Consider the following 23,309-nt stretch of genomic DNA (forward strand, 5'->3'; position numbering starts at 1 on the left):
TTTCTGCATGTGAGGATTTTTTTAAGTGGTAGCTAAGCCTTTTTTTTTTTGGCGGGGGGTGGGGGGGGAGTTAAAGTTGAGAATAGAACTGTGTTTCAGTGGAGTATAGCCAACAGTTGAAAGCAATATATGCTTTGGAGAAAAAAAAATGCCTTTACAAATAAGGAACTGTGTCCAGCTTTAAGAGGTAAAGAGTCAGCCATCGGTCTGTAGCCTTGTACCTGAAAACCCAGCATTTCAGTGGCTTTCTTGTAGGTTTTTGCCTGTCTAGCTTGCTGTTTAGGGAGAATCTTGCTAAAAGTTTGTCTTATGTTATAGTTTAACACAAAGGATTGTGGTTCAGGTGGCAGAAGGCTAATAGGTGCTGTGCTGTGTTATCTTTTTTTAAAATTGCATAGACTTGATGGAACAATTGTCAGGGAGCCATTCTTAGTACTTGGATCTCCCCTTTGATTTTGATTTTTCTTTTCATTCTTGCAATTAGTTCTTCTCTTTTGAAAGTTAGGAGGGAGGTAACGTATTCTAGCAAATACCATAGTTAATGTCCAAAGGACCCTATTACATTTTCCTGCTTGCTATGCAGGTTTGTGGTGAACTGTGAGGACTAACAGGCAAACCTGTAAGGACTTCCCAGGCCGGGGTTGATTCAGGGTGGGTGCAAAGGTGCAACTGCACGACCCTTTTGATTTCTGCTCCATCCAAATTTTAAAAACAACTGTCTGGGAGGGGCAGTAGCCTTTCTAGTCAGGTAGTACTGATGGAGTCAATTGACTTTGTGCCTTATTATCATACCTGATTCCTGCTAATGTCCCTCCATTCCACAGAGGTTAAAGACCCTCTCTCCTTTTTAATGATCTTGATGTTCCACCATTTAAATTATTATTTCTTCTGCAATTTTGCTTTCTGTTAGCTATTCCTGGTAATGTATCCCTTGGATTTCAAAACCCTGCAAACCTGTTTCAGCTCTAGCTAAAAAAACCTTAATTCAGGTATGGTCATACTAACTCAGATGTAAAAAGGCTGACAGTGAAGTAGTGGAAGCACTGTCAAGAGCTCAGGAAGGCTAGATTTTGTTTTGTGAATCTGAGTAAGAGATTCACACTTATTGTGACACTACATCTTTTTACTACTTTGTCTAATTTGCTGGGGGGTGGGTTCTATGAGTGGTATTTATCTAGCAAGTTATTACTCATTTCAGTAGTTAAACTATTTGTTTTCACTTTGATCTTAAACAGACTAATATAGTACTAGCTCCCTAGAATATTAGTAAAGCTTCTAGTTTCTATTTAACTGGAGAAAAGTGTATCTTGTGTTATGTGATGTGCCATACTTTCTGAACCACCTTTTCAAAATCCTAGATCCCAGAAATCCATGCTCCCAGAAATTGCTTTGTGAATGCTTTCCAATGATGTAGTGGTCTAAGAAATACCTATGGACTTGTAATGATAAAGAGAAGATAGACAACTTCTATTTCCAGTTGTTGGTTGTGCATATATTTGCATACAACTACATATAAAAATGGGTTGTGTAAAAGTTACTGTGAAATTGCAGGTTCTGGTTACTAGTGATAGCTATTAGATACTAGGACCATTTTAATACTGAAAACTTTGCTCCCATATCTAGCAAGGTTACATGTGTAGTGACCATGCTGTCTTCATCCTAACAACCAGTACATAAAGCCTGCGTCTAAAAGATGCATGAAGTAACTTTTTGAGAACTCTACTTGATGTTGATGGACTCTAGTTCTTATTATCTAATGCTCTTAAAACATTTAAGCGTTACAGACCTTCCACCCCCAACTAAGGAGATATTACCTGTCTCCTCATTTGTAAAACTAGCACAGAAAAATTTAAATGCCCTGCCCAAGGCCATGCAGCATATAAGAAAGAGTTGAGAATAGAGTCAGAGAGTACCTGACTCTTAAATAGTTGCTAAACTTAATCTACAACTTGTTGCTCTAGAAGAAGCAGTAGGAACAGTTTATTTGCTCATGAGACTTATCTGGCTTCTGTAGATGCTTGGTGTTTTTAAAACACAAATAAAATGGTAAATTGAGGTTTTGGAGTTTTTTTTGATAAGGATGAACAGTCTGCTAGGAAGTCAAAGTAATAGCCCTCATTAAGTTTGAACTGACCACATTGATGGTGAAGGTACACATAAGGGGCTTGAAGGGGAATTTCAGAAGTTAACATTTAGATTTAACAACTGCAGGATTTTTATTTAGTTTAAATAAAACATTTGACTTTCTGAGGGTAAATTAAACCTATTTTGCTTTCCAGTGCAATAAGAAAGCAAAGCGCTCTGACATTGTGCTCCTGTATGCCCGTACTTTGAAAGCACTGGACACCAGTGAACAGGAGCGCATGAAAAGGTATGGAAAAACATCCAGTGTGGATGTACTATACCTGACCTACATATGTATGTCTAAAAAACAGCTGATATGTTTGACTCTTTTACCTAGTCCTTTCATTTATGTCCCTTAAAACAGTCCCACCTAAGATTACACAGACATCTCAAGTATGGTGTTCCAGCTGCAGTATCTGGATTCTCTTTTAGAAATTAATTATGGGGATTTATGCCCTCACATGCAGACAAAGAAACTGCAAAAACAAGCTAATGTGGTATCTTTTTTTAAACAACAAAGCTGGAGAATATGCTGAGTCTTTAGAGAAAAATAGCCCTAAACTATTAATCCATTATACACTTAATTTTTCTGTGTATAAATGATCAGCAGGGATTCAGGATTTCTGTCCACCATGGAAAAATGCAGTAAAACCCGGATTTTCATTTTTTAAGGAGAAAAATAAGGGAAACAGCAGGTTTCCCTTTGCAGGCTGACAGAGTTCCAGCCTGTAAGGGGATGCTTGGGGCTGGGGGAAAGCAGGAAGAGGGTGGTCAGGCAGGGGGCACCATGTGTATGTGTGTGTATGCACACATGCATATGCAAGCTGGGTGGCCTGGAGAGCAGTTCCCCACTTGGGCCGTAGCAACCACCATCTCCCACAAGTGGCAGCTGGGGCTTGGGTGCTGCTGAGAGGGTTTGGGAGGGTGGGGGCTGTGCTCTGGGTGAGTGACAGGGCCTATGCGGGGACTGTGCCCCCCCCCATAGCCTCAGCTCTGCTGCCTGCCCCACTGTCAGCCCTGACTGATCCGGGGGCACACGCCCCCCCATGCCCTCCCACTGGGGCAGGGCGGGTGCTGGACGGAGCTGCGGCTCATCATGGGGGTAGGGGCAGCTCCCACCACTGCGCACTGCTAGTCCAGAGACAGCTCCAGCAGCCCTGTCCTGTGCCCGCCCTGCCCCAGCTGGGTGAGTAGCAGGAGGGCATGGCCCCTGCCCCACACAGATCCGGGGGAAGCAGTCTTCTCTCAGCTTGGGCAATATTTGAAAAATACCTGCCATAGGGATACCTCAGTACCTCATCATATAACCTTCCATTATTATACTCTTTGTTACTCCAAAAAAAAAAAAAAAAAAGTGGATGGGGAAGGAATTTTATCATGAGGAACAGTCTCTTTTAACTGACTTGTCACTACCTGATGTAGGGCTTGTTACAATCCATCGCAGATAAGCAGAGAATTTAATTTTACGTAGTTAAGCAGTCATAAGTTAAGATAACACACATTGCCTTAACGTTTACTCCGTGCACATATGCTTTGCATTAATTTTGAAGCTTGCGTTCAAAGTCAGTAAAGTCTGTCTTCAACTTTTAGACACATAGGTAATACAGTCATCAATGTAATAATTGATTATAGATATAGCCAACCATATGCATTGTGTAATGTAAACTGTCTTTCCATCAGTGCTTGCTAATAAAATCAAAAGCAATTATTTTGCTTTTTATACAATACAAATAATATGAAAGCATCCCCTTGATTATAGCTGGGTCCCGCAGAATTGTGTTTAGTGAAAGTGTACAAACACCTGAGGGCCTGTCTTCATATGTAGTTTGAGGTTGGTGGAGACGGTTGGACTTGTTTTTAAAAATAATATTGGAGTGAGACACTAGATAAATCACAATTGCACTTAGGCATCATTGGGAGCATAGCAAGGACTTCTGCTTTTATCTGTAGTAATTTGTTTGGGGGGGAAGCCATTTAAAGGGGAAACAGATGAATATACATTTTGGCTGCCGGTGGGCAACACAAGGAAACGGAGAGTGCAAGGATACTAGATGAGGTCTACTGAAACTCAGATTTTAAGTTTATCTGAGCATGGCTGTGATATTAAATCAGTAGAGCTGCAACTCAGAGCATCCTGAGTAGTCTCCAGTCATAATGATTGTTGCTTCTTCTTCCCCTTCAGCTCTTTAGAAAAAGAGCAAGTGCTGAGGAGACAGGCAGAACTGGAATCTGCCCAGAGCCGGCTGCAGCTTCAGGTCTTGACTGATGAGTGTAGTAAACTTCGCAAGCAAGTCCAGGTAAATTCAGCTGTTGTGGTTTTTGTTTTGTTTTGTTTTAATGATAGACTCTTTCCCAGGGGTGGGCAGTTATTTTGGGTGGAGGGCCACTTACTGAGTTTTGGCAAGCTGTTGAAGGCCACATGGGTAGCCCCACTCCTTGACAGATGCCCTGCCCCCTGGTCATCATCTTGTGACTGGAAGTCCCTCCCTCTAACCCCTGACCCTTGCCACCAGAAGTCCCTCCCCTTGCCCCTGGAAGTACTCCTTTCAGCAAGGGGTTTTGCCATCTCAAGAGTCAAAAAAATACCAAATTATGTTCTAAAAAGCAAACATCTACAACATACATTAATTTGATTTCAAAAAATATTTTTATCCTGATTCACATGTGTTTGTGTAGTGTACACAGAGGTGATTGCACAATAGCTTAAAAATGAAGTCTTACTCTTGTATATTGTGAGGGGGTAGGTATAGGTTTGTGGGGAGCTATGGGCATGTGGGTATGTGGAATGAATGAGCGTGTGGATATGTGGGGGGTATGAGGTTTGTGGGGGAAGGTTGATGGGGTGTGTCAGTGGATGTGGGGGTCTGCATGTATGGCAGTGTAAGGGGGGGTGCATGAGTATGGTGGGGTGCGCATGGGGGAGTCACCCTATGAACACCACCCCCCCCACCAGCATGACCCCTTGCTCCGTGGTCCCCCAATGTAGCCACATGGTGCTAGAGCATGGTGGGGGCAGGAATCAGGGAAATGACTGAAGGTGGGGCAGGGCTAGGTTCCTGCCTCCTGCTGCTGGTTCCTCCTGGGTTCTACTGCCCCTGGCTTCTGTCGTCTTTGACAGGCAGACAGGAGCAAATAAATATTAATTTACTACATTTTTAGGGGCCCTGCAGGCTGGATAGAATGGCCTGGCAGGCCGGATGTGGCCCACAGGCTATATTTTGCCCAGCCTTGCTCTTTCCCCTTCTGTCCAGTCTGTGTTTTACCTTTCTTCTGCCAAGGGCATCTGTGATCTTTTAGTGTTTACAAACAGCATCTCAACTGCTGATGTCTTTTGATCAGTTGGGAATATCCAGGACTGGCAGTGATACCACATATATGTCTAGCATGGAGCATTCTGGGGCTTTACAGGTATCTGGTGGCTAGTATGTCATTCTATAACGATGAGTTTTCTGGGACTTAATGTTGCAATGCTCCCTGGTCAGCTTCACTTGTGTAAGAGATTCACTGACGGCTAGATAATAACTTGGATATCCAGTGACTCGCTTCTTATATTTTAAAGGCTACAGCTGACGCAAGTACAATAGTGAAAGTATTATCAGGATATGTTGATTGTAGACTGTAGAAAACCTGGGTGCTTGTATGTGTGACAATGTTACTATGTACACATGATGAAAAATTTCCCTTTGTGTGGCTTAATGGCATCACACTTTACATGTACTTGAGGGGAGGATCAGGTCCCTTGCGGCGTCTGCCTTCAGCGGGTGCCTGTGACCACCAGGACAATGACATGTATACAGTGATGGAAAAATAAAACCCACCGTTTCAATTAAAAACTCACTGCTTCAATTTAGGAAGCATATAATACAACTCTGAAGGACTAAACCCCTGTCACGTGTACAAGCACCCCCTGGGAAGAATGGTTGTGGGGAGAGTAAATCTATGTGTCCATGCCCAGCATTCTTTTTATGCTAAGTAACTCTTGTACATGGTCTTTAATGAAAATACAAATAAGGTAAAAAAAAAAAAAAAAAAATCTTGTTGAGCCTTGTCTGTTTTTCTAGATTCATTGCTGTTTTGCTGTTTTCCAAGTGTAGCGCATCCTTTTAATTCTAAACTTTTATACTACTAATCTTGAATGTGTAGTGACTTTGAGTACAAACACCTGAGTGACTATTTCAGTTGAACAAGTTACTGGTCTCTCTTAACTGTTTTATAGCCTTTTGTTTCTGATAGATCTGGTTTCCCTTGGGAACAAATTCTATACAGAGGTGGCCAACCTGCAGCATGTGTGCACAGGCAGCCTCCATGGGTGGCACATGGCAGATTGGTTAGGGAGCAGGGGATTGTAGTGCTACTTGGTGTCATTGCAGCACTTACCAACCTGCCAAAACAGTTGGCCTCCACTGCTGTATAGATTCATTCATCTTTACCAAAAGCAAGTAAAGGGTTAGCAGAGTAACAATGGATATCCTCACAAGTCTGGCCAGTTTGTTACTGCAGATGGTTTGCAGGGGGAAGAGCTGTTTGGAAGTATCACTGTTTCCTCGTATTACAGACAGTAAGAGTAGACTCTCTACTGCAGAGATACCTGGTGATGCCTTTCCTTTCTAGATTTTTGTCTGAATTGTATGATATTTGATATTATACTGTGACACAGCTTCTGTGGATGAAAAGGCTGTACTTTTCTCCTTTGAAATAATATGGGAAGGTTCACTGATATCTTGGTCTTCATAGCTATCTGACATGTTTAATGGTGCCAAATTTCCTTATTATTCATTCTTCAGTAAACTTATTTTTTTCTGTATAAAGGGTTATTATTCTTTCCTCCAATCTTCTATTCTAGTTTTACTTTTGTTCTCTGTTCTGGGGATTTCTAGCAATAGATATTTCTTTGCAGAATAGGGCAGCATTTGCTGTACTGCAATTTCCTGATGTGACTTAACACTCAAAACTCTGTAAATTAATCAGATAATTTGTCATGGGTTTCATGTCATATATGGGCTAATGATGATAGCATTGGTATACTCTGGGCCTTGATATCAAGAAAATCAAGGATGCAGTAAAGCCGCACACTTCAGAAAGCCACTGTATTATGAAACTTATATAAAAACCATACAGACTAGCAATGTCAGAAACACTGTAAAGGTTTATATGCTCAACATGCTTGAACTGAGAGAGATCTTGGTGTACTTATGCTCTGTTCGTTGGTGGTATCTCAGTGCCTAAAATCACATACTAAACACATACCCTGTTAAAGTTCCCTATACCTTATCTTTCAGTTTAATCAGAATGTAAGCATCTAACTTGGAGATTGGCAACCTGTGGCTAGGGACCACTGTAATTCAGGCTTGGGGGGAACAGGGAGTGGCAAGTGGGCCCCCTGCAGGCACACCCAAGCCAGTTTCAGGCATTTTCCAGGGCAGGCCTGAGGGAGCCTGCCATGAGGCTGGTTACCATTGAACAGCAGTACACAGGCTGTTCTTCAGCTGTTTTAAGAAAGTAAAGCTCACTGTGTATTAAAAAACAACTTTTAAGTAAAGTACACCACTTAAAATTCTTCATGAAACCCTAATAAATAAACTTCATTAAACAACAACTTTTATTAAGTGCTAACTTTTATGGAATGCTGATCCTCAGGCAAAGTCCACTGCTGCAAAATCCATGTTAATGATTGAAAGTGAACACGGAGCAGCTGCTGAAATTTCCTGGAAACGTAGTATGTCTTTGTGGAGTGAACACTTGGCCATAAACAGAGAATGCACTCCACATCCACTGAATTTGTGGGGACTTTCAGGCACTGTTTTGTCAAACTGTATGGCCTGGGAACCGCTCACGGACAAGAGTCCCAGAATAGTTATGTTCACAGGCAGCTGACACTCTTTGACACTGCTTAGATAAGTGGGATATTACTGTTCATGCTGTTTCCCCCACCCAGGAATAGACTTGAACAGCTGAGCATCAAAGCTCAGCAGAACCACTTGGTTCAGGTAAAAAAATTTGCACTGCCCTAAGGACAAGGCAGCCAGTTGCCTGAATGTGGTAGATTGGAGGTATCATGAAAACCTCCCTTCTCTGCTGGTTTTCTTGTTGAGACTTGGAAAGTTTCTGTGATAATGTCCTGGCTTCAGCCCAGCTTAGTAAGTCCCATCACTTTGTTGTGAGCTTGGTGGATGGAAGGCTGCAAACCCTCAAACAAGGTGATGAGTTCCATGAGCTGGGCAAGCTTTTTGAGAGAATTATTCTGGCACATGTCCGCGAGGGGCCAGCAGGGGAGATTATGCTTAGGAGCAACCAACATGGGTTCATTAGAGGCAGGTCCTGTCAGACCAACCTGCTGGCCTTCTATGACCAGGTCACAAAATCCTTAGACGCAGGTATAGCAGTGGATGTAGTCTTTCTGGACTTTAGGAAGGCCTTTGACACTGTCTTTCACCCCATTCTCATTAAAAAACTAGGGGACTGTGGCGTTGACACCTACAGTCATTTGGGTCACTAACTGGCTGGAGGGTCACACCCAGAGAGTGGTGGTGGACAGGTCTTATTTGACCTGGAGGGATGTGGGCAGTGGGGTTCCGCAGGGCTCGGTCCTTGGGCCTGCACTGTTCAACATCTTCATCAACAACTTGGACGAGGGGGTGAAAAGCACCCTGTTCAAATTTGCAGATGACACTAAGATGTGGGGGGAAGTGGGCATGCTAGAAGGGAGGAATAACCTGCAATCGGACCTAGACAGGTTACAGGGGTGGGCGGATGAGAACAGGATGGGTTTCAACACTGACAAGTGCAAGGTGCTGCACCCGGGGAGGAAGAACCAGCAGCATACCTACAGGCTGGGGAACTCCCTTCTCGTCAGTGCAGAAGCAGAAAAGGATCTTGGGGTCATCGATGCCAAAATGAACATGGGCTGACAGTGTGGGGACGTGGTCAGGAAGGCCAACCGCACCTTGTTATGCATCCACAGATGCATCTCAAGCAGGTCCAAGGAGGTGATCTTCCCCCTCTATGCGGCACTGGTCAGGCCGCAGTTGAAGTACTGTGTCCAGTTCTGGGCGCCGCACTTCAGAAGGGATGTGGACAATATGGAGAGGGTTCAGAGGAGGGCCACCTGCATGATCAGGGGTCAGCACGGCAGGCCCTACGAGGAGAAGCTGAGGGACCTGAACCTGTTCAGCCTCCACAAGAGAAGGCTGAGGGGAGATCTAGCGGCTGTTTACAAATTAGTCAGAGGGGACCAGCAGGCACTGGGGGAGTCCCTGTTCCTCTGAGCACTACCAGGAGTGACAAGGAATAACAGCCACAAGCTGGCAGAGGGTAGATTCAGACTAGACATCAGGAGGCGCTATTTCACCATCAGGGTGGCTAGGATCTGGAACCAACTTCCGAGAGAAGTGGTGCTGACTCCTACCCTGGGGGTCTTTAAGAGGAGACTGGGTGAACACCTCGCTGGGGTCGTTTGACCCCAGTACTCTTTCCTGCCATGGCAGGAGTCGGACTTGATCTACTTGGGTCCCTTCCAACCCTACAAACTATGTAACTATGAGTGTTGTGGCGTTTTCTTCCACAAAGGCCACCTGTGCCTTAATGTCTCTCTTCTCCAACAGATTCCTTAGCTGGAGCATGCACTGCATGCCCAGTGTAATGTCCAGCTCTTTGGCCACAAACTGCCTGTAGTACTGGATGTGTTCAGCATGGTACTGGATGGCATTGAACTGTGAGCAGACTGGTGGCAGTGGAACAGTATCATGTGATTCCTCACACTGATTGGCAATGGACTCCCTGTACCAGAGCTTATAGACAGGACAGTGTTTGAAGACTTTCTTCAGGCAGGACACATCATGGAACTGGGCACACCAGATGTAACACCAATGACAGGATGCGCAGGTGACATGTACAGAGTTGGGCATTGCTCCCTGGAGCGCTTTGATGAAAGCCTTGTGCATGTACCTGGCATTGTCAGAAAGGAAAGAGAAGATCTTGTTGAAATCTAAGCTGTAGATGAAAACAGCTTGCATGGTTGCCTTTGCAACTGTTGAAAAACTGGCAGCCTTGAGGTGGACTGGCTCTGTCTGAAAAACAGGCAGGTTATTGCTATCCAGTTCTCACCTACAAATTAAATATACAGCACGTAGTTGTCCTGACTTTCTGTGGCTTCATCAGCTACCATGGAAATGGGGTCAAATTCTACCAGTGCAGCTGTTGTGGACTGCACGTGTAAAGCTATCACCTGTGGAAGATATTCTTCCTGAAGCCTGTTAGCTGTTAGAATACTTCCCCCTATCGGACAAATTGTCCTGCAAGTACTGTCTCAGGATCAGGTGGTCAGACTTCTGCAGAGAGGGTTATTTACAGCTGTGAATGCTTTGACCAGAGCAAACATAGCCTCTCCTTGCCAGACTGCTTTCAGTGTTTTGTTTAGTTTTTTGAACATCGAGGACATGGTGGTTAGTCCCTGGAACTATTCACTGCTGCTCAAGTCCAGCACTTGCCTCAGGACCATGCTGAACTGGGACTGAAGGCAAGTCACTGGTGGTTTTTCCTCTGGCCTCGTGACTCAGATATGCCTTTGAAACACTTAACCCTTTGAGTCTTTTTCTGCCTTTCTTGTGTTCCCAGATCATCCACCTAGCACAAAGGCAACAGTTTCCTGTTTACCCAGTTAATGAGCTGCAAAAAAAATACTGAGTTGCCCTGGTTCTCTTCTGGTGTACTTTTACTCTAAATGATCGATACTGTATTTTCTCACCAGATCCAGAGTCACATTACATGAGGAGCAGAAGAACTTGCCACCCTCTGCATGAAGAGTGCTGACAGGAAACTGCTTCATTTGATCTGTGGCAGAAATTTTCTTTGCTATGTGTGGGGTCTCTTCACACTGCTCTTGCTCATCTTCTCAGTTTGCACCATGCAAAATCATCAAATCATACAAATTTAGGGTTGGAAGGGACCTCAGAAGGTCATCTAGTCCAACCCCCTGCTCAAAGCAGGATCAGCCCCAACTATATCATCCTAGCCAAGGCTTTGCTAGGATGAGAGGCTGGGAGAGGGGAGGGTTCCTGTCCCCATGGCTGTGTGTGGGGCAGGGCCTTCCCTGGCCAGATGCAGGGTCTCCTGACCCTGCCTTGCTCTGCTGCCATGTGGGACAGGGGAATTTTGCCCTCCACTTCTCTGCGTGGTGGGGATCAGGAGAAGAGGGGGTCAGGAGACCTGTGCTGGGTGCCTGCTCCCACAGCCATGTGTGGGGTGTAGGATGCCCTTGCCTCAGGGGCTTCCCCCCCACACCTGGCACTGGTTTTCTGAGCCCCACTGCACAGAGAAGGGGAGGGAGAAATTCCTCTCTGCTCTCACATGGCAGGAAACCAAGGCAGAGCTTAGGAGAGCTGTGCCTGGCAGGGGGAAGTTCCTGTGTCTGGGGCACCCTGTGCCCCATGCCTGGCTCTGATGACAGGCACCCAGCATGTCTCTTGACTCACTGACTCCCCTATTTGTTGGATGACTGTCGTCTTTGCATTGAGAGGCTATCAACAAGGATATAACAATCAAACCAAACTCTGGCGTGCATCTACCGATGCATCTCAAGCAAAACCAGGGATGTCATCCTCCTGCTTTACTTGGGCTTGGTGAGGCCACAGCTGGAATACTGCATCAGTTTTGGGCCTTCCACCTCAGGAGGGATGTGGAAAAGGTTGAGAGAGTCCAGAGGAGAGCCACCTGTATGATCCAAAGCCTGGAGAGCAGGCTGTATGAGGAGAGTCTGAGGTTTTTGGGACTCTTCAGTCTGGAAAAGCAAAGGCTCGGGGGGACTTGGTAGCAGCCTACAATTATATAAGGGGTACATCAGGACCTGGGAGAAAAGCTGTTCACCAGAGCTCCCCAAGGGATAACAAGGTCTAACGGCCATAAACTCCAGGAAGGTCGGTTTCAGAATAGACCTAAGAAAAAAGTTCTTTATAGTGCATGTGTCCAGGGTCTGGAACAGACTCCCCCCAGAAGTGGTGCAAGCACCTACTCTGAACTCTTTCAAAAAAATCTGGATATTTTTCTTGCTGGGATCACATGATCCCAGCTGACTTCCTGCCTATGGTAGGGGAGCTGGACTGATCTCACAAGGTCCTTTCCAGCCCCTACTGTCTATAAAATCTATGAAATATTGAAAGATTTTGAGTTTGCTTTGCATGGCCCTAATGATACTCTGCTATTTAGGTATTTATAGATTTATTATGGGATCCGCTCTGGTGGTCATTACCTGTAGCTGTTTCAGGAAGGATGCCCATCAGCTGTAATTGTTTAAAAACTGCTATACCTTTTCGCATCTTTTGGAGGCTAACAGTTGTTCACTTAGTTTCATTTCCCCACAAAGATCATTCCAAATGGATTATTAGTTTTTCTTTTTCTTGTCAAGAATTTCTTCAATACAAGTTTGTACATTTTGGGGGAAGTGAACAGGTCTTGAATCCTTACAAAATTAGGTCATTCCCAGAATCTCTTATGGTTCTTTGGATATAAAAGAACAGTGTAGTCTTTGAGTAAATAGATTTGAATTATCCTCAGTATGAATTCTTGAAACACCTCTAACCTCAAAGCTATAGGATGTTTTAAAATGGTTTTAAATTAGATGTTTTATTCATAGTTCAGTTATGAGACTAATATTTGGCAGTTAGTTTGGCATGATTAATCTGGAATGTGAGATTAGAAGAGATCCTCTGGATAATCAAGTTCAGGTCTCTGCTATTCACAGGCACCATGTCACACAATTCCTTTTTCATTAGCTTATCAAGCTACATCTGATAATCACTGCTGGAATACTGTCTAATACTGTAGTGGTTTCTATAACATAAAAAAGAATAATGAAAAACTGGAAGGGGTTCAGGGAAGAGCTATAGGAGTGTCATAGGGTTGCAAAATTGGCCTTACAGTGAAAGACTCCAAGAGCTCTGTCCATCTAGCTGAAAAGAGGTTAAAAGTAACTTGATCACAGTCTATGGGCAGAATTCTGTTTCAACTACTGGACTATCAAAGTGCAATTTGTGACTAAATGTAAGTTACCCAACTGAAGTTTAAGAGTAATTCTATTACTCCTCTCTGGTCACATAAGTACCCCTATTATCAAAACTAGTTCCATCTCCAGAGATGGGCAGATATCTCACAATTCCTATAATAGGAGCACTGGTATGCCCAAAGACGCTGTTTACATTCTAGTAGCTATAAGCAGAAGGTGTATTGCTTGATATTTATAAAGGAGTCGTAAAGTCCTGTGGTTTTTTTCCAGGAGCTGAAAGCATTGATGGCCCAGCATAACACCAGCGCTTCTCAGCAACCTGGCAGCTCCCGTTCCTATTTACCAGGTACTCTCCCATCAAGCCAGAGCCAGCACAAATACCACTTTGAAAAGGCCTTCTTGGTTTCTCGGTCTGGGAGCTGCAGGGTCATGGCTTACTGCGACTCATTGAGTTGTCTTGTGGTGTCACAGCCCTCTCCACAGTCTACGCTTATTCCTGGTAAGTTGCCAGTAAACAGCTCTGTGTTTTTAGCCCAGTGAAGCAGCCATCAAAAAAGGAAACTGATATGAATTTCCTGTCCCAGTAAGGGATCACTTGAATTTGCCTCTTTGTTCTGAAATGCCACCTCCCTGCCAAAGTGGAGGGATCTGTGTGGTGCTTCTTGCCAAGAGGACTCTTGCAGGAGCTGCAGACAAGTGTATAAAGCATTTTCATGACTCCCTCAAGTGCTTTCAGTCTTTCACAGGAAAATGTAAGTTCCTGAATTACAGTTACAAGACCAGATTTGTCACATTTTTAAGTGTATTTTTGACAAGTGCATATGGATAAATGGCACTATTTAGTGGGAAAAGACGACTGGGCATTGTAGACACAGCTCCACTTTGAACTTTGTGGCAACATTGAACAAGATGCTTGACTTTCATATGCATGTACCAATTCCCCATTTGTAAAATAGCTGTTCTGAGGGTCCTGAGAGCTAAGTGCATGATGTTCTCTGAATGGCAAACTACAAATTTATCTTATTCATTTAATGACTTGAGATTTTTAAATCATTTCTGAACAGAGTTCTGTAGTTCATCTTGATTCCTACATGGTGACAGTCATCTGACTTGGTAACAAGAGACATTACACCCAAAGAGGGTGATGTTCTGTAGCAGTTTTCCAAAACAACATGTAACCTGTGTGTTCTCTTCTTGATGTGAGCATTAATTAGCACAGTTACTAGAGCTCTCATGTGAGGCTACATGTTAAAGGCTCAGGTTCCATATTAATTTGATGCAGTTGTCATGCCTTATACTTATGTGGTTTATCAGGATATCGTGTTTCGTTTTCCCATAACAGGCTGTGGGGTAAAGATGATGAGTGCTGCCAATTTGAGAAGCAGTCAATACATCCCCATCCATAGTAAGCAGATCCGGGGATTGGCTTTCAGTAATCGGACCCATGGCTTGCTCTTATCTGCTTCTTTGGACCATACGCTCAGACTTACCAGGTGAGTGGAACTGGGAAATGGCAGGGTGTAGTGATATCCTCTAGCTTGGCTGTACACGTGCTTTGGAGCAGCAGCTCTTCCTGTTTCCAAGAAATGCATTTTAAATCTAATATGAAAGTTTAATACACATGTTCCAGAGGAGGATGGGAGCTCAGTACAGAATTGTTCTCACTTCCTAGTCACTTGAATGGAGGAGGGACTGTGCTTCTGTCTGTTCATGCTACCTTTCTTTGAGTGAGATTTTTCCATGGGATGCAGCTTGGAAAGAAGCCAGTGCAGACAAGCTGAGTGTTGAGACAAATGTAACTTAATCTGCTAATGTGACTTGCCATTTTTCCCAGATACAGTAGTACTGTAAAGAGTGGAGTATAAGAGCATCCATAGGACTGAATGGATCTGAGAGTTGAGGGTAAAAAACCTCAAAAGTTACTTCCCATTCTGCTTACTCCCCTTTCTCCAAATACTTGGTTTAATTCAGAGGCGCTAAAGATTGGTCACATAGGCCTATCTGACCCATGGAGCCATATGCAACCTGTGGGGCTCATGGAAGGGGCTGGTCCCACTTCCAAATTCAGGTGTATGGAGCCTTTTTGGGGACACGTGCCAGTTGTGGAGGAGCAAATAACATTAATCCCCATGGCTCAGAAACCCGCTGTGTTTAATGCTGCTGCCACTTATCCCATCTCTAGCAGTAGGGTCTGGCCTGTGGGAAGCCCCACAGTCTGTGTCTGGCCTGAGAGGTCAAATGATTTTGACACCCCTACTGTTATTGAAAACTAGTGATTAGGGTACATGTTAACACTCACCTGAAGTACATAGAGCATAAGCAGAATTACTTGGAACTGATCCATGAGATAAGACCAGTGCTTGTTTGTAGCTGGGCAGAGACAGACTTAAAGGAATATGTTAGGGCCTGAAAAGTGCAGCTAAAATATATTAAGAATTCTTTGGGAATTAGTAGTAGTTTGTAGATTATGTGTACACACATGCTGTGTAATCAGATCTAGAATAGAAGGTGGAGGACCTAGAACAGCAGCTAAAGTTGGTATCACTGAAGAGATCTGAATTTTAAGGAGGATTTTTTTTTCAGAAAGGGATGCTTCATCAAGAGCATGTGGCAAGCTGAAGTACTGTGTGGCATAGGATACAGATCATGTCAAAGTCTGATTATGTTCTTTAAGATGTAATATGATTTGGTTTCTTCCAGCTCTTACTTGTATATGTTTGCAAACTGAATAAAGCCATTCTTCTCTAAGAGATTAGATTAATTTAATTTTCCAGCCTTAACTGTGTCTATTGGAAGCCATCCCAAACCTGGCTTCCAGAGGGAGTGAGCCCTGTCTCCATGGACCAGGCCTTTTAGATCTTGTACCCCCTCGCTCTCCATGCCCCTCTCCTGCAGGAGCTCAGCCCCATTCTGACTCTGCTACTGGAGAGGGACTTCACCTCTTAAAAGGGAGAGAGTGCACCTCAAAGTTTTTGCAGTGAAGCAGGCAGCTCTTCATCTTAAACAAAAATAGAATATTAGATAACTGCACTACAACTACCATAGTCCTTGGGTCACAGTGCTTAAAGCTAAAACTCAGCCAGGGTTGCAGTCTGTCAGATTTTAGGCTCCCTCCCCTCCCCCAACTCTGTCTCTGCCTTGCCTTGCCTCACCCACCCCTTTTTTCTCTGGGAGGCTTTACTTTATTTTTCCAAGCTAGCATCTCACATGGTGGCTTCTTTCCTGGGTGCCAGAGACTGCAGGAGTCTCCAGGTGCTGGGGCTTGAATCCAGTGGTGCTCCAGTTGGTCCTCATCTGGACATTAGTTCCTTGTATTCTTGATGGTGCATTCTGTAATAACTGAGGCATGTAGTCCAGAGCCTCACTTTCACTCCCAGGTGAAAATCTGTTCTTTCACAGAATATAACAGTGTACAAGACATTGGATATACTGAGACGTGCAACATTGTGTTTATTAAAAAATGGGTCTATTACAAAACAATACCATACTCTGTCACGAAGGGAAAATAAAGGGTATGGAGCAGTTACCACATAGTAGGTTACAGTGTGAATATTAAAATATGTTGGCTGCTTTTGGTTCCCTTATGTTTGCTCTTACCTCACAGGAAATGTGAGCAACTGTTACTGAAGGATAGGCTACTTGCATTTACCTTGAAAAAGTAGGCATGTGGGCAGTTAGCTGACCTGCAGTAAAATGCCCCATGCACCAAGTTGTTCATGTTCTCATGGCTAAAATATTTAATGGGAAATTAATGCAAGGTTTGTTGTTGAATCTTTCATCCTGTCGAGTAAATCTGTATTGTCAGCATTTTAAATTTTTTATTTATTTATTTATTTTACCGTACAGCTTGACAACAAATACTGTGGTTCAAACATACGATGCTGGCCGTCCTGTCTGGAGCTGTTGTTGGTGCCTTGATGATACCAACTACATCTATGCTGGGCTGGTCAATGGCTCTATCCTAGTGTATGATTTAAGGGATACACGGTCTCATGTCCAGGAATTAGTCCCTCAGAAGTATAGGTATGGTTTCAAGATTTCTCTCTGGTGTTCACTAACAGCTAGCAAGCTAAGTATATCCTCTTGTGCAGGTGAAAATTATAATCACGTAGTTTTAAGCAGCGTCTTGTATTGCTGCCACAATTTTGGAATGCATTATGTCTCGGGAACAAGGTCCTAACATGACTTTTTTTGATAGAGGATCAGTGGATTAAATGCACTAAAATTGTTACATTTCTGGATTTTTTTTTTTCACTGTCCCCATGGATAAGGGAGAAATACTAGATCCTAAGCTAATGTTAGCACCGGGTACCAGAAGACTGTGGCAAAACTGATAAATAAGTACTAGAACCTGCTGGTCTTGTACTTAGGCCCTGGGGATTAGTGATGAGCAATCCCAGGTGTCACACTTTATTGAAGAGTCCCAAAAATATTAGTAGGAGTCTTGTATTCACATTTAACTTCATGCCATCATCCTTACGCCTGCTAAATTTGATTTCTCTGTCAAGGGATCACTTTATTATTATTATTATTATATTAATAACAATAATTACTACTTAAAGCTTATCAAAAACTTCTGTTCACTTATCTAAATTAGACCTCATTCTCAAGCCATTATCAGAATGTCCCCTTCCCCCCTTTCAAAATTGGAGGTGGAAAGAGGGTGGATTGACTGTTGAAGCAGAAAGCTGGTGTTACTACAGTCTAATGTTACTGTCTCTTGCTTTTTGTCCTTTCAGGTGTCCCATGGTGTCACTGTCTTATCTACCCCGCATGGCCTCTGCCTCGCTACCTTATGGTGGAGTTATAGCTGGTACCTTAGAAGGAGCCTGCTTTTGGGAACAGAAAGATAATAACTCTTATCGGCCTCACCACCTGCCTGTAGAGCCTGGGGGCTGTATTGATATCCAGACTGAAATAAACACACGGCACTGCCTTGCAACATACAGGCCTAGTAAGTAGCTGCATATAGGATGTCCTCTGCTCTATTTCTGTCACATAAGTCCCTGTCCATGTAAGCCCCTGTGCAGTGCCAGGATTCCAAGGCAGCTGTGGAATGCTGGTATGGTAGCCCTCAGGGACTGGGAACACGGTGGAAATGGTGTTCCTTTTCTTCAGAAGTGAAAGCCTGGAAGATGTTGTAGTGTGATACTTGCCCTTGGCCACAGTGATGAATTTTGTGTGCCTGCATGAGGCCAAGAGAAGTATGGTTGAGGGGAGAGAGCTATGTTAGGGTACAAATGGGAAATTTGTTGTGCTTTTAACAATGCGTCTTGCCCAGGAAGTTTGTACTCAGACAAGGTTACCCTGTCTTGGATTGCATCAGGATTCACTTCTCTGCAGCTTAGCTACAGTCCTTTCTTGGATAGGCATCTTCTTTTGGAGAAAACTTCGCTACATTACTTGGTTTATTAGAGAAGCTATCCTTTGTTTTCTTTCACAGATAAGAACAACCCCTACTTGCGTTGTGTGGTGATGGAACTTTCCTGTAGTCCTCTAACAGATGCCTCTGATATCATCATCTGCTCATGTCACCCAGTGCAAACGTTCAGTGCTGGGCCTACCTGCAAACTGCTTACCAAAAATGCCATCTTTCAGAGTCCAGAGGAGAATGGCAGAATCTTGGTGTGTGCTGGTGATGAGGCGTCAAACTCTGCCATGGTATGTCCTTCTCTTTAATGTGATCTGGAAGGTTTTATTGAAGTGCCTGGGAAGGAAACTTAACTAGTTAATATGTGTTATTCCAACTTAATAGAATTTTGCATTGAGGGGAATCAGTGCTGTCTGTGTGGGGTGAGTGTGTGTGCATGTATACACGTATAAACACATCCATTCATCTGTGTATATGCATGGTAGTGTACTTTCCTTCTGGGGCTGGTAATTTCCTGGTAACTTACAGGAATTGCTGTGTTTTGCCTGTAAACCAGCATTACATAAATTGGAATAATCTGTCCTTTAAAACTTCATTTAATTGGAAGTATGTAGCTAGTCCTTGCTGTTTAATAGTTGTGTTAGACTCTAACATAGCCTTACTCCAGTCAAAATGCCATGTTTTGAAGAAGTACCACAGGCAGTACCAACATGGTAGGATATCAGTTCGCTACTGACTGAAAGTACAAAATAACAGAGTCGGCTACATTGCATATAGACACAGGATCTACTAAAGCAGCTGATGCATCTGTTGTTTTTGTAGATCTTGTACAGCTTGGCATGGATCAGAACTTGCCAGCTTACTTCGCATAGGCTGAGGAGCCAATAATTGGTAACGCTTTTATCACTATTGAACCCAGGCTGGATCTGAACCAACCAGTTATAAAAGAAAGAGTATCCATATTCTTCCAATATAGAATAATTATTGTAAATCCCTCCATCCTATCTCCTCCCCGTAACCTCCCCAAGTACATTATATATCCACATTTTAGGTGCGTTATAGACTTCTACTGAACCAGACTTGTTTCAGTACATTTGTTATGTTTAATGCTTAATGTCTTGTCATGAACATGCACGTTATATGTTCCAGAAGAACGTTTTATAGTTCTGTGCCCACTTTTCCTTCCTTTCCTCTGATAAGGAGGCACTGTTTGTCGGGAGAGGAGATCTTGGGCAGATAATTTATTAACTAGAATTAGAAGACTTGTGAAAAAATAGAACACCAAGTGTTTGAGTGGTGCACTTAGTAGGAAGTGCTAAGCTTTGCCTCTGGAATATTGATCTATTAAGACTTTATTTAAGAACAGTCTTTAAAAACCAAAAATAATGCATTCTACCATGTAAAACAAGATTAATAATGTTCAATGTTCAGCCTTTTTCAGAATGACTACTATTATTTTTAGCAACCTTGTGCTGTTGATGTCTTTTGAATAATTTGGCCTTAATCTTTTTCAATAACATGCCTCCCTTAAACCATCCAGCCCCTTGCCCTACAGATAAATTGTCTAATTTGTTATGGTTTTCCTGTCATTCTCAGTGTAATAACAATAGATTGTCAGAGTTTGGTTTTGTTTTTCATCTCTCTGATTACAGTAGGCAGTGGTTGCTTATCCTTTTCTGCACCAACCCATTTTGACAAAGAGTTCATTGATAACTTGACGCTTCAAAATCCTGCTCCTTCTGTTCGTAGCACTTCTAGACCGATGGTTTTCTAAGAGTTGTTTTGGCTGTCAGCTCTTTTTACAACATGTCCCGTTTCAGGTCAGGTGAGACCTACCTACATACCTGGCTTAACAGACCTCCACTGAGTTTAATGGCTTGCAATGGAATGGCAGTCTCTGTAGACTGGGAAATAGCCATGCTGCCTAGAAAGGTTCATTCTGTCTGAGATCAGCTTCTTGCCATTCAAAAAGGAAAAAAAAAAGATTGAGAGAGATGTCTAGTGGCCTTTTAACCCTTCATTTGTGTTCCATAGTTATGGGATGCTGGGAGTGGCACCTTACTGCAGAAACTACAAGCTGATCTACCTGTGTTGGACATCTGCCCCTTTGAAGTGAACTGCAATAACTTCCTAGCTACTCTGACTGAGAAGATGGTGAAGATCTACAAGTGGGAATGAATAATAGTCCATAAGCTCTCCAGAGGAAGGATTTTCCAAAATGTGCTGCTGGCCAACCACTTCAATAGAGTGTCTGGTGCCCCACTGTAGCAGCTCTGCCATGGACTTTGCCTTCTACCCATGCTACTCACAGAAGATTGGAAGTGTCATGGCACTGCATGTTGGTGCTTACAGATCCTTCAAGTACCATTGTGTCCCACCACAGGAGGCTTTGTCTTCTCCCACCCTAACTTTTGTCTGGTCTTTCTTCAGCTGATTCCCAAGGTTATTTTTTTCCCCTATTTCCAGCCAAATTTAGCAGTCCACTTCAATGCAGTGCTCTCTTCTGAGGTTTTCAGCCTGTGTTGCAAATCCCCTTCCAGCACAGTGTAGGGACTTGCAAACTTTTTAAGACTGAAAATTGAAAGACCTCCTGAAACTCTTTTGATCTTGGAATCCCACTGTTCTAACTGGGTGTGAAAGTGGCATTAATCTGAATACTAGTGTGGCCACTGTCTGGTATCTGATTTGGAATTTTTCCAATTTTTTTTTATATTTTGCTGTGAACATAAGTTAGTTGTAACATAACTTATGCTGTGGAGAAATTTATACTGGTTGCAGCTTGAGGGGTAGGGGTGCAGTGCTGCTGATCCCAGAGAGCAGCTGTTATGCAGTAACTCAAGGGTGTCAAGCATATAGCCTGTAGGCTGCAGCTGGCCCATGGAGCCTCTGTCCAGCCCAGCAGGCTATCCAAAGTGGGTGCATGTGGCCTGCCACAGAATTCAGGGCCTTTTGACCCCACTGGCTGTGGCTGTTAGCGATTTTTGAGCTTGGCTCCCTGCTGCTGCTCCTGGACTCACTTCTCCCATTGGACCCCTTGCTGGTGACCACTGCAGCAGTCCTCATGCCTCAGGCTGGATCCATCTTGCAAGGAGCCCCACAGTATGGAGCCATTTATTTGGGGTCAAAGTTGAGATAGTTTAGCTTGCTTGTATTGCCACAGACTCCTGCATAAGTAAGAGTTACAGCATAACAACTGTAGCCCAGTCTGGAGCAGCAGCAGCTCTCTCTCCCCTTTTGAAGTCTCTGCAAATGGACCATTGTCTATTCCCTCACTGTTTGTCTGGTCCCAAAGATTCTATGCAGAACAAACTAAGTGGGACTTTTCCATCGGTTAAGCCCATCCTTTGGCTGCTGGCTTCTTGCCACACAGGAGGTGTTTGTAGAATTTTAGGGTGAGAACTCTTATTCTGCATTTTCCTCTGCATATAGTATTCAGTGTGCTGCCTCCTTTGGTGTTCCCCCAGTCAGGTAAACTGAGAGGCTTGAGAAGGCAAGAGATTAAAAAAAATAATTCCTGTCTTTTATTTGAAAAAAGGTTATAAACGAACTCAGTCAGTCAGTCTCTCGATGGTAGTTCCAACTCATTTGAACCTTGCCTACGGTTCTGGTGGCTAAACATGATTTTTAAAATGGAAAAGAATTGGCTGCCTCTGTATATTTAAAAAAAAACAAAAAAAACCCCAACTTCGTGGCGACTTAGCCATCCGCTCCATGTTAAATACTGTCTTCTAACTTTAAAATCCAGCAGTTTGATTTACCATCAAGCTGCAGAATTATGCTGCAACCTTGGTGTGGATTAAGTAAAATTTCCTTTACTTCTGAATTATTGAGAGGAGACCAGGAGAACCAAATGCAAGGCGATAAGCAGATTCTCAACTCCTTAGCAAGCATTTTGTTTCTGTGAATAAGAATATTTCATGTTCTTACTGTAGAAATGAGCAGATTTAAAATTTCACTTGTGTATTTTTGCAAAGAGAAAGTTTACAGGGATGTTAGACAAGTTGCAGAATGGCTCCTTGTACTGGGGAAACCTGTTCTTGGGCACAGTTCTCTGCCTGTAGCCAACATAAGTAGTGACCTTCATGTTACCAGATCTGTGCCACTACTAAAATCCCTCCCACTTTCCCTCCTAAAAGTTGGGATACAATTCTCCTTTCTATATCTTGCCTTTTAAAACAGGATTGTGTAAAAAATCTCCATTTACTTTTATTTTCTGTAATATTTCGTTCCTGTATTTTTAGAAAATGTAAATAATAAAGCACTTAGTTACCAAATGCTGCTGTTGCTGCTGCTGGCATAATTGCCTGACCAAGTGAAAAAGATAGTCTGCTCCCCTTCTAGATAAATGTAAACCAAGCTCTGCAGACTTTGGCAGGATACCTGACATTCAACCGAACTTGTGTGTTGCATTTCAGAGCTTCTAGTATATTTTAATACCAGAGGCTTTTATCAAATCAAAATGGGATTCCTTGTAAAATGGTTTCCATATCAAATTTATTTCATGTTATGAGGACTTTGTCTGCTGCAGATTTTTGTATTTAAAGCAATTTAAGGGAAAATGTGAGGATGCCAAGGACAACAGCCAACAGCATGGTCAACTCCAAAGTCCCAAGACCATACTATTTTTGTTTTAAAGATTATATGGTGGTTTAGGTCTGTATTTTGTCTGGTGTTATCCCCTGCCTGTCCCCAGTGTGAGAGTGACTGTTTTTGTGTTTCCAAATCTCAAATTTAGAGTGTAGAATGATTTGGCCCCTGCTTGAGGAGCTCTCACTGGCTGCTTCATGATTGGAGAGAAGTAGTTATCCATGTTAGTCT

The 23,309-nt window shown here is 43.2% G+C and overlaps 1 protein-coding gene across 3 annotated transcripts in view; it reads left to right on the plus strand.

Moving 5' to 3' along the window:
- Nucleotides 1–22,783, plus strand: part of RFWD3 (ring finger and WD repeat domain 3) — a 32,965-nt gene extending 10,182 nt beyond the window's left edge. Inside the window, exons 6-13 of one of the 3 annotated variants that reach the window (XM_006020185.2) lie at nucleotides 2,280–2,371; nucleotides 4,307–4,421; nucleotides 13,391–13,619; nucleotides 14,463–14,613; nucleotides 16,967–17,143; nucleotides 17,860–18,074; nucleotides 18,564–18,781; nucleotides 20,526–22,783. In XM_006020185.2, coding sequence (XP_006020247.1) covers nucleotides 2,280–2,371; nucleotides 4,307–4,421; nucleotides 13,391–13,619; nucleotides 14,463–14,613; nucleotides 16,967–17,143; nucleotides 17,860–18,074; nucleotides 18,564–18,781; nucleotides 20,526–20,669 — 1,341 coding nt within the window. In that variant the 3' untranslated portion in view covers nucleotides 20,670–22,783. Of the gene's footprint in view, nucleotides 1–2,279; nucleotides 2,372–4,306; nucleotides 4,422–13,390; nucleotides 13,620–14,462; nucleotides 14,614–16,966; nucleotides 17,144–17,859; nucleotides 18,075–18,563; nucleotides 18,782–20,143; nucleotides 20,493–20,525 lie in introns of those variants that run through there. The other 2 variants (XM_025199754.1, XM_025199755.1) reach the window with 2 other exon arrangements.
- Nucleotides 22,784–23,309: the final 526 nt, after the last annotated feature.

This window comes from Alligator sinensis, unplaced genomic scaffold, assembly GCF_000455745.1.
Source record: "Alligator sinensis unplaced genomic scaffold, ASM45574v1 scaffold203_1, whole genome shotgun sequence".
In the NCBI taxonomy this organism is placed as follows: Eukaryota; Metazoa; Chordata; order Crocodylia; family Alligatoridae; genus Alligator; species Alligator sinensis.